This window comes from Lactuca sativa, chromosome 6 (genome assembly GCF_002870075.4).
Source record: "Lactuca sativa cultivar Salinas chromosome 6, Lsat_Salinas_v11, whole genome shotgun sequence".
NCBI lineage: Eukaryota > Viridiplantae > Streptophyta > Magnoliopsida > Asterales > Asteraceae > Lactuca > Lactuca sativa.
This window is the reverse complement of record NC_056628.2, coordinates 142,501,983-142,511,737: the sequence shown is the minus strand read 5'-3', so window position 1 is coordinate 142,511,737 and position 9,755 is coordinate 142,501,983. Positions and strand designations below refer to the sequence as shown.

Below are 9,755 nucleotides of genomic sequence, written 5' to 3'. Positions count from 1 at the left end.
CAACCGGTTCGACCGGCCGGTTCAAACCGGTTTTTAAAACATTGGTGCTGTCTGTGTGTTTTGTACTTGCTGAATAGAGTTTCCAGAGAACACTCTTCTAAAAAAGTTTAGATCAAATTCGGAAGAAAATTTAAAATTTGGACTAAAAGTGTAAGTTTGAAAAATGACATGTTTTACTTGGAGACAATCTGAATAATTTGTTTTCTTGAGAAAGTGTTAAAACCCAAAAAAGAAATTAGGGTATGTTCTACTCAACTAGACTGATTCTAATTTCTAAGCCTTCACATCTGAATAATTTGACCACCTTATATCCTCTAAAACCACCCTTCGTCTTTCTTGTAGATGTGGGCCATTGCCATGGCTTAAAAAGATTGATAACTAATGAAGATAATGATAATTTGTTTCCTTTATTATCAATTTTTCTTTATATCCTTTTGATCATTGGCAACAACACCACCTTCTTGCAATAATTAGCAAGAGCCCACATTAGGTATATATGTATAGATGCAGTTCTTCATAAAGACTTCAGTTATTTCCTGCATTATGTAAACAAAAATTAAAAAAATTTAGCACCTTTTTTCATCATTTATTGGTATTTTCTATTTTCCTTTCTTTCATTTAAGTTTACTTGATTCAACTTCTTTTTTGGTACCTGTTGTGTTGTGCAATTGATGTGTGTTTGAACTTGTTTGTGAAATAAGTTAGAAAGAAACAGCAAAGAATGAAGAATGGTTTTCATCTTGTGATGAATTACAAAGATACCGAGAGAAAGAACGAAGAGCTAAAAAAACCGGAATGAAATGTCTCATGTACACGTCGACTTCTATTTGATGGTCAAAGTCACTTTTGACATCCCATATTTACAGTAATGACCCCTGGACTAAAGCCTTTTTTTACGAATTAGACCCTATACTTAGATTTAATGCCACATTTTATTACAGTACCTGTTGTGGAAAATCACCATTTTTCCAACGGGAATTGATCAATAACTCAACCAGAAAAGAAAAAAAAATACAATGTTGATTCTCCAAGAAAATGATAACTAATTAGTATTATTTTTTTGTCCTGAATTTATTTATTACACTATTGCTAATGTAAAACATGTTGGTTATGTCAAGTATACTCCTACTTAAATATCCTCATACTAATATTCCTCCATGTTCACATGCCCTTTTTTAAACCAAAGGTAAAAAAAGATTCATCATTTCAACATCTACTTACTTTTGACCTTGTAATCTCAAAAAGATAACGACCCAATCAGTTGGACCATAATCTAACAAGAAAAATCAAAATTTAGCATTATAATAAAGGAGATTATGGTGGGTTGAATCGATCATGTGTATTAACAATGAAAACCCCTTTATATAGGGGAAGAAATACAAGGAAATGGAGCCATTATTGTAGGAATAGATAATAAAGTCAAATATTCAATACAACTTATATCTAATTGTGAGACTTAAGTCGTCCTTTAATATTCCCCGTTGAGCGGTAGGTAAACAAACACTCAAACCGGAACAAAACTCTTAAGTTGTCGAGTCAATCCCTTTGAGAAGATGTCTGCATATTGTAAAGCTGAAGGAATGTGAAGCACCCAAACTTGACCTAACTGAATCTTTTCCCCGGACAAAATGAGTGTACATTTCGATGTGTTTCTTCCGTTGATGTTGAACCGGATTATCTTGTACTGTAGAGACATTGTCACACTAGATGGTGGTAGCCCTCTTTAGGGGAACATACAATTCGAGCAATAGGTTATGGAACCATGTAATTTTGGCAACGAAATTAGTGGATCACTGCCCAATATTCTGCCTCGGCATTCGAACGAGAGACGGTAGGTTGTCGTTTAGATGACCACGAAATGAAATTATTCCCCAAAAATACACAATACCTGGAGGTGGAGCGTCGAGAATCTGCCTCCACTCCGCATCTCAATGAATGAATGAGTAGGTCGGGTGATAAAACAATCTGTAAGCCATATAATATTGTCGATAGGATACAAAAACAGAGGATCCTACTTCGCTCATGCGCCGTCTTTTCACCATCCTACCGCTGGTAAAGCTAGCAGTCTAATAAAATTTATGCATGTTAAGACAGCACACTAGTACATTTTCATTAACCATTGAGCCCATGCGTCCGTTTGGGGATCACAGGACTATGCGGAAGAGCCTTCTGAGGGGGGTATCCCTAAGGAAAACCTTCTCCTTTAATACGCCGAAGGTCTCAGATTTAAAATTCCTAGCCCGTAGGTCTGTACGCATTAAGTGTCCCGACGTGACCTGTTGGAACTGCAAAGAGAGTGGTCATGTCAAAAGTCGGTGCTCAATGTTCATGACAAATAAATACCAAAAGGAGATGAATATGGAAGAGGATTTTGAAGGTGTCATGCTTATTTGTTGAGTTGAAAACTCAATAGAATCCTGGGTCTTGGATTCTGGTGCGTCATTTCACGCTAGTCATTCCAGAGATGTGATGCAAAACTTCAGGCATTACCAAGGGAAGGTCAGATTAGAAGATAACAAGTGTTTAGACGTCATTGGTGTCGGAGATGTGGTTCTCAAGACGAATCTGGGTACATATTGGACTTTGAAGAATGTCAAATTCATTCCAGATCTAAAGAGAATGTTGATAGCAGTTGAGCAAATTGAATATGACGGTCATCATGTTACATTTGATGATCACAAGTAGAAGGTGAAGAAGAGAAACTTGATCGTTGCTAAGGGTCAGAAACATGGTACACTATATGTGGTGGAGGTTTCTAAAAATGAAGCACGCATTGTTGAAAGAGTTGGGACATACGCTCTATGCCACCAAAGATTTATTCATATGATTAAAGAGGGAATGAGGAAGCTTGTATCCAGTGGGAGGATGCCAAATTCGAAGATTGTGTAGATGCTTCTAAGCCATGCTCTAGAAGAAAGTCAGTTTTGCGAAGATATATAATCTGCTTATGTTTGGGAAGTTAGTTTCAGTTCATTCTGGTATTTATAGTGTCCCACTTCAGTTTCTTCAGTGGGAGGATCCCAAAATCATGTAAGACCTATCATTGATCAAAGGATAGGCAAATGTTCAGAAAGCAGTGGGAGCTCTGATAAACCTGAAAATAGTGGGAGCTCTGATGATAATAATTGTGAGGGTGGAGTTATAAGTGTATCAAAGATCAAACCACCTATTATCAAGAAGACCACTAAACAAAAAACTCCAGTGAGCAATTCCCCATCAACCAATGACTTGTTGATGTGTGAGAATTGAATTTGGGTCTTCTGACTTGTTTCTACACTACACTATGGAAGGGGATCCACATAAAAAAAGCTATTTAATTTCATCAACCAATGATGATGTTAGTGTTACATCAAATGTTGCTTCTATTTTGTGGAAAGTACCTTCTGGAATTATGGAACATACAAAAATTGTCTCTATGATTACTTTTATTTCAGCTTTTGTATCTGCTTTCTCAATTTTCAGGGCATGTCTTTATTATCCAAAACACGGAGAGCTACGTTAATTTTAAACAATCTTAATATGTTACAAGTTTCATTACATGAACAATTCTGATTCCTCTAAAAGCACCCTTCATCTTTCTTGAAGACGTGGGCCATTGCTTAAAAGTTTTGATAAATAATGAAGATAATGATAAAATTGTTTCATTTTTATTTCTTTATATCTTTAGCAACACCTTCTTGCGATAATCAGCTAGGGCCCACATTGGGTATATATTCCTATACAATGCATAATGCAACATGCAGTTCTTCATAAAGACTCCAGTTATTTCCTGTATTATGTAAACAAAAATAATAAATGTAACACCTTTTTTCATCTTTTCATTTAATTTTACTTGATTCAACTTATTTTTTGTTACCTGTTGTGGAAAATCACCATTTTCCAACTGGGAATTGATCAATAACTTAGCAGCTCTGTGTAGGGGTGTTGAATCTCTTTCCATCTATATGTTTTGAATAAATTAATTAATATATTATTACAAAAGAAAATGAATATTATAATTGAATTTAGAATTTAGAATAAAAATAAAATAGTGACCTGTTGAGAATGAATCAATCCCATCATAGCCCATGCAGTATGCACCAAGTTAGATCTGCCTCCTTCAAGGGGTATGTATTTCTGTTCATAAAGCAACAAAAAGATTATTCATTTTATTATTTTTTTTCTAAAACAAGTTTTTATCCCATATGCTCATTGAATTATGGGAAAATACCAGCAATAGTCAAAAAATGGGTGGTATTTTCAAAATTTAGACATGAAAATTGACTTTTCCAGGTATAGACATGGATTCCGCGGAGATAGCTCCGTGGAATGGCAAAATCGTAAATAAATCAGAGTATCAAAAGAAAAACTCAAGATCCATTCCGTGGAGCTACCTCCGATGAATGAACTCATTCTGCGGAGGTAGCTCCGACGAATGGATCTTCAAAAAAAAAATTCCACATCGGTTCTTCGGGATTTATATTAATTCCCCAACTAATTATTTTCAAAAAAAGATTATGATAGTATGATAATTAGTTGGAGAATAAATATAAACCCCGAACAATCGATGCGAAAAGAAATCTGAAAATCCATTCCGCGGAGCTAGCTCCGCAGAATGGATCTTGAGTTTTTTTTTAATACACTGATTTATTTACGATTTTGTCATTCCGTGGAGCTACCTCTGCGGAATCCATCTCTATATCCAGAAATCCAATTTTTTGTGACTATATTTTAAAAATACCCCCCATTTTTTTACTAGTTCAGGTATTTTCCCTTGAATTATTACCTTTTCTGGACATGATTTGTAACTTTCACCCCAACCACCATCTTCCAGCTGTGTTTCCAGTAAAAATCTGACAGCTTTCCGAATTGCGTGACAATTTTCAAATGTTTTATTGACAACTGTCAATCCTCCAAGAGCAAACCAAGTACCATATGTAAAACACACCCCCCAGTTTCCATACCTAATATACACAAATTCTCTCATATGTTAAAAACTACAAAAAAGTTGATTTTAATTAAAAACAAAAACAAAAAACAAACCATGATCCATCTTGCATTTGTATTTTCTCCAAGTATCCACTTGCACATGTAAGGAAACTTTCTATTTCTTTTCTTCTATGTTGAGGGTATAACTTTTTAAACAAAACTAGTGCTTGCATTGCTGATGATGTGCACTCAACATACCTAGTCAAGACATTTCGTAAGTCTCGTGAAGGGTAAAATGGCCATTTACATCTTTGGTCATACAACAGTTCTTGTAGAGAGACATAGTAATTTAAAAGAAGATATTGAAATTGTAACGTATGTAGGAATCTTACTCGTGTTCAATGACAATGTCAGCAAAGAACTCTGTAGGATTGAAAATCTATGATGAAGGAGTATAAAATATAAATATCAAATCTTTTGTAACTTAATATATATATATATATATATATATATATATATATATATATATTAATTTCCGAAAATACCTCTAACCATTCTGAAGATCCTGATGGTTCCCATGATGCTACCCCACCATTTTTGCTCTATAATATTATGATCACAATCAAGTTAAAATGTTTAGAAATTAAATTGGAATGTCTATTGAAGAATCCAAATATTTGAGTCTATTTTAATTTTAGGAATGAAATAGACCTGTAGAGAAAGTATTATGTTGACAGCATCTTGCAATTTCTCAGGTTTCATTTTTTCACCAACAATTTCTGGTGGCATTGTTGAGAGTAGGAGACAACACTGGGGGCAAAACAGTAATTTGACAATAAGAACAAACGCGATTTGGAAAATGACGATTGTGGGCATCTCACATCATACCTTCAATGCTTCAGCAGTAGTGTCTGAACCTTGCCATCCATGATCTTGATCTGAAAAAGTCCATGACCCTTTTGAAATATGTCTATGCATGCTCTTAAATTCTCCAGAAGGATTATCTTTAACCTGAAACAATAATTAATGATTAAACAATCCAGTAAAAAAAATTAAGAAATGTTTTTTTAAGAGTTCTAACAACCTGTGAAGCTTTGATAAATTCATGTCCTTTCATCAAAGTAGCCCCAATTTCTTCTGTAAGATCAGTAGCTAGTAAAGCTTGGATGGATAAACTAGCATCCCACCCTTGACTTCCAAAACTCTGTTTCAAATTTATAACAATCAACTTCAAGAATTATAAAATTTATTATATTTTTTATGTTTAGATTTTTATATAACCTGCATTTTCATTCCATCTTCAGCAACCCAAATATAATCAGGGATTCTTGCAAGATGCTTTTTGAAACAAACACCATTTGGATCTTCAACCCAACATGCAAGCATACACAACGACTACACAAAGAATTGTACTTTGATATAATTTACTAGATTTTTCAAATATAATATAGGAAGAAATGATATAATCAAGCTCTTAGATATTTAGATTATGAGATTATCTAACCTTTACAACTGAACCAATGGTGATATATCGACTATTCTCATCTTCATAATGGATATGCTTCATTGTTGTCTCCAATGCTTTCTTTCTTAATTTATTAAATGGCCAACGATTTAATAAAGGCTCAGTGCAAATATATAAACTATCCCACATCAAATCTTGTAGCAACGGATGAGGATAGTATAAATCTTCCTGAAATAATAAGTTTCTGCAAAAGGGTAAGCAAGTATTATTATGCAAACTACACTTTTTACAAATATTAAAAAATTTCACCTTTGCACATAAATGCCTTATACTCTTCCAATTGATTTCATTGTAGGGTTGTGAGTAAAGTTCATCTCTAAGTTGTAGAATCAAAGGAGTAATGGGACCCACAAATCTTTTTCCATAGAGATACGACATTGGCATGTATACAAGCCGACAATAGCACCATAGTTTAGCTACATTTGTCCATTAAGCCGAGCCGATTAAGCCCATTAAGCCCAATAAGTCAAAAAGAAACATAAAGTATTCACTATTCACTAACCTGGATACATAGGAAGAAAAGAAGGGAGGATCCAGAACTCTGGAGGCATAGGGTTGGTTCCTGCCCACTCACACACACCAAGTATCTAAAACAAATAATATTTTATAAGTTTGTTACATATATATATATATATATATATATATATATATATATATATATATATATATATATATATATATATAGAGAAACTAAAGAATATATAAATATATATACAAAATGAAAAAAGAAAAACTTAAATATCTTACAGAAAGCCATGTTTTGCCCCATGATGGGATGGTGGTGACACTGTCATGATCCAAGATCCATTTGCGGGCTTTGGTGCATGCACCATTCAGACCACCATCCGGATCTTCACCCAAAAGCCGCATGCAAATGTAACTTAAAGCAGTCCCAAACATCGTGCTATGTCCCTCTATGTGAAACCCCCATCCACCATCTTCATTCTATAAGCAATAGCAATGTACTTCTGTTGATTTGTTTGTTATATCATCATAGTTTCATTTCTTCTTAAGTAGATCTCTTAATAAGAAAAAAAGTTGGAAATATAACATGCTAATGAAAGTTCATTGTTATTTATTGCGTACGTTCCGATTTAAAATAGTTGTACCTGATGACAATATAAATACCGTAGAATTTCTTTACGGTATTCTTCTGGGAAAACAACGTCAAGATGATTGGTAATATACATACAGATAACCAGCGGTTGTATGAAATACAGTGGGCCTGCATTTTCAGCAGGCCAGTGACCATCACTGGCCTGCAAAGCTGCGAAAAAGCTGACACACCTTCTCAGTGTGGTTGTAGCTTTTTCACATGATATCTCTTCAGAATCCTCTATTTTCACCTGAGGCGTCGTTTGTTTGAATTCTTTCTCTTTCAAAAACTACACATATATTATATTAAGATTATCCACATTTTTATAAACAATACCAAAACAAGTATCAATGATTTTAAAATTTTCTTTCAACCTGCATGCGCCAAAGGACATCACTGCTGGGCTTGACCCGGTGTCGATGGTTCCAGAAATTGGTTTGAGCCTGTTCGACTGTGGCTCGGTCTTGTGGGGTTCCATGGTTCGGGTCAAACTCCCATATTTGTCTCCCGATAAAGTTGTTTGTGGAATAGAGACACAAATCATTGCCTCCTTCTGCTGTCTTTAGTCTCCACATTTTTTTAAGTGAATGAAAAAGAAGAAAATGTGGTGAAAAGTGTGGTAGGATGTTGTGTTTTTATATTGAGAAATGTGAATTTAAGAGCATAAGTCTATGATAATAACTTATGGGTTTTCTTCTTAAGGTGGCACACGATTTTATATCAATAGATAGTATATTAGGTATAGGGAATCATTAATTTATTGTACAACAACATAGACATTTTGCTGATGTAAAACATGTTAGTTATTTTAAGTATATACTCCTACTTAAATACCCTCATACTCATATTCCTTCCTGTTTCACATGACCTTTTTTTAACCAAATTTAGAAAAGATTCATCATTCAACATATCTACTTATGTCTGACCGTGTATCTCAAAAAGATAACTTGTCTTTTTTGTATAATTCTGTTTATTATACATTTTTCCTTGGTCCAAATTATGTAATGGTCCTAGCCAATATAAATAAATGAGTTATATATATCATGAAATAAGGTGGTGGTGCTGTGCAATGTTTTAAAAACCGGTTTTTTAGTTGAACCGGTATGGTGACCGGTTCCCGGTTTAACCGGTTCGACCGCCGAGTGAACCAGTTTCTATATTTTTAATGTTTTTTTCTATTTTCCTATACATACATACATATAGAAATTATGAATTTGATGTTTACAAGTTCAAACATTAAAAATATACATAAAAATAAGTTGTAGATGAATCCAAATATATTAAAATAATACATAACCATAAGTTTTAGTGTTTTACATCAATCCATATACGTCAAAAAAAAGTATAATATTGAAACGAAATATAGTTTTTGATGAATACAAACACATCAAAAGAATTTTTAATATTTACCATATGTTTTTATTTAAAGAGAACTAAATAGATTTGAAAAAAATTCACTAAAGTTTATTATGTAAATGGTTCTTTTTCATGTGTTTTTATTCGGTTCAACCGGTTTATTTTGATCGGTTCAACTGTTTTTTTTTTAAACCGGCCGGTTCAATCCGGTTCAGAAATCAATATAAAATCGGTGATAGTTGAACCGCTCCCTCTCCCGGTCCAACCGGTTCGACCGGCCGGTTCAAACCGGTTTTTAAAACATTGGTGCTGTCTGTGTGTTTTGTACTTGCTGAATAGAGTTTCCAGAGAACACTCTTCTAAAAAAGTTTAGATCAAATTCGGAAGAAAATTTAAAATTTGGACTAAAAGTGTAAGTTTGAAAAATGACATGTTTTACTTGGAGACAATCTGAATAATTTGTTTTCTTGAGAAAGTGTTAAAACCCAAAAAAGAAATTAGGGTATGTTCTACTCAACTAGACTGATTCTAATTTCTAAGCCTTCACATCTGAATAATTTGACCACCTTATATCCTCTAAAACCACCCTTCGTCTTTCTTGTAGATGTGGGCCATTGCCATGGCTTAAAAAGATTGATAACTAATGAAGATAATGATAATTTGTTTCCTTTATTATCAATTTTTCTTTATATCCTTTTGATCATTGGCAACAACACCACCTTCTTGCAATAATTAGCAAGAGCCCACATTAGGTATATATGTATAGATGCAGTTCTTCATAAAGACTTCAGTTATTTCCTGCATTATGTAAACAAAAATTAAAAAAATTTAGCACCTTTTTTCATCATTTATTGGTATTTTCTATTTTCC

General features: G+C 33.7%; 1 protein-coding gene across 1 annotated transcript; it reads right to left on the bottom strand.

Moving 5' to 3' along the window:
• Positions 1 to 3,427: 3,427 nt before the first annotated feature.
• On the bottom strand, positions 3,428 to 8,382 carry LOC111918118 (beta-amyrin synthase 2). The gene is made up of 17 exons (XM_052764741.1): positions 7,904 to 8,382; positions 7,543 to 7,818; positions 7,181 to 7,378; positions 6,936 to 7,020; positions 6,683 to 6,849; positions 6,413 to 6,601; positions 6,190 to 6,303; positions 5,993 to 6,112; positions 5,797 to 5,919; positions 5,620 to 5,718; positions 5,454 to 5,510; positions 5,301 to 5,347; positions 5,023 to 5,166; positions 4,766 to 4,943; positions 4,036 to 4,116; positions 3,857 to 3,940; positions 3,428 to 3,769 (listed from the first exon to the last, which is right to left on the bottom strand). The coding sequence occupies exons 1-17, from the start codon at positions 8,102 to 8,104 to the stop codon at positions 3,656 to 3,658; spliced, it is 2,277 nt and encodes a 758-aa protein (XP_052620701.1). The 5' UTR covers positions 8,105 to 8,382; the 3' UTR covers positions 3,428 to 3,655.
• Between the last annotated feature and the right edge of the window lie 1,373 nt (positions 8,383 to 9,755).

What these genes read in the sequence shown, in the direction of transcription:
- LOC111918118 (XM_052764741.1), bottom strand. Translation starts at nt 8,104, where the DNA reads ATGTGGAGACTAAAGACAGCAGAAGGAGGCAATGATTTGTGTCTCTAT. An exon ending in GGGGCAAAACATGGCTTTCT is followed by an intron (nt 7,021 to 7,180) that starts GTAAGATATTTA and finishes TATTTGTTTTAG; the next exon opens with ATACTTGGTGTGTGTGAGTG. An exon ending in AAGATGGAATGAAAATGCAG is followed by an intron (nt 6,113 to 6,189) that starts GTTATATAAAAA and finishes AATTTGAAACAG; the next exon opens with AGTTTTGGAAGTCAAGGGTG.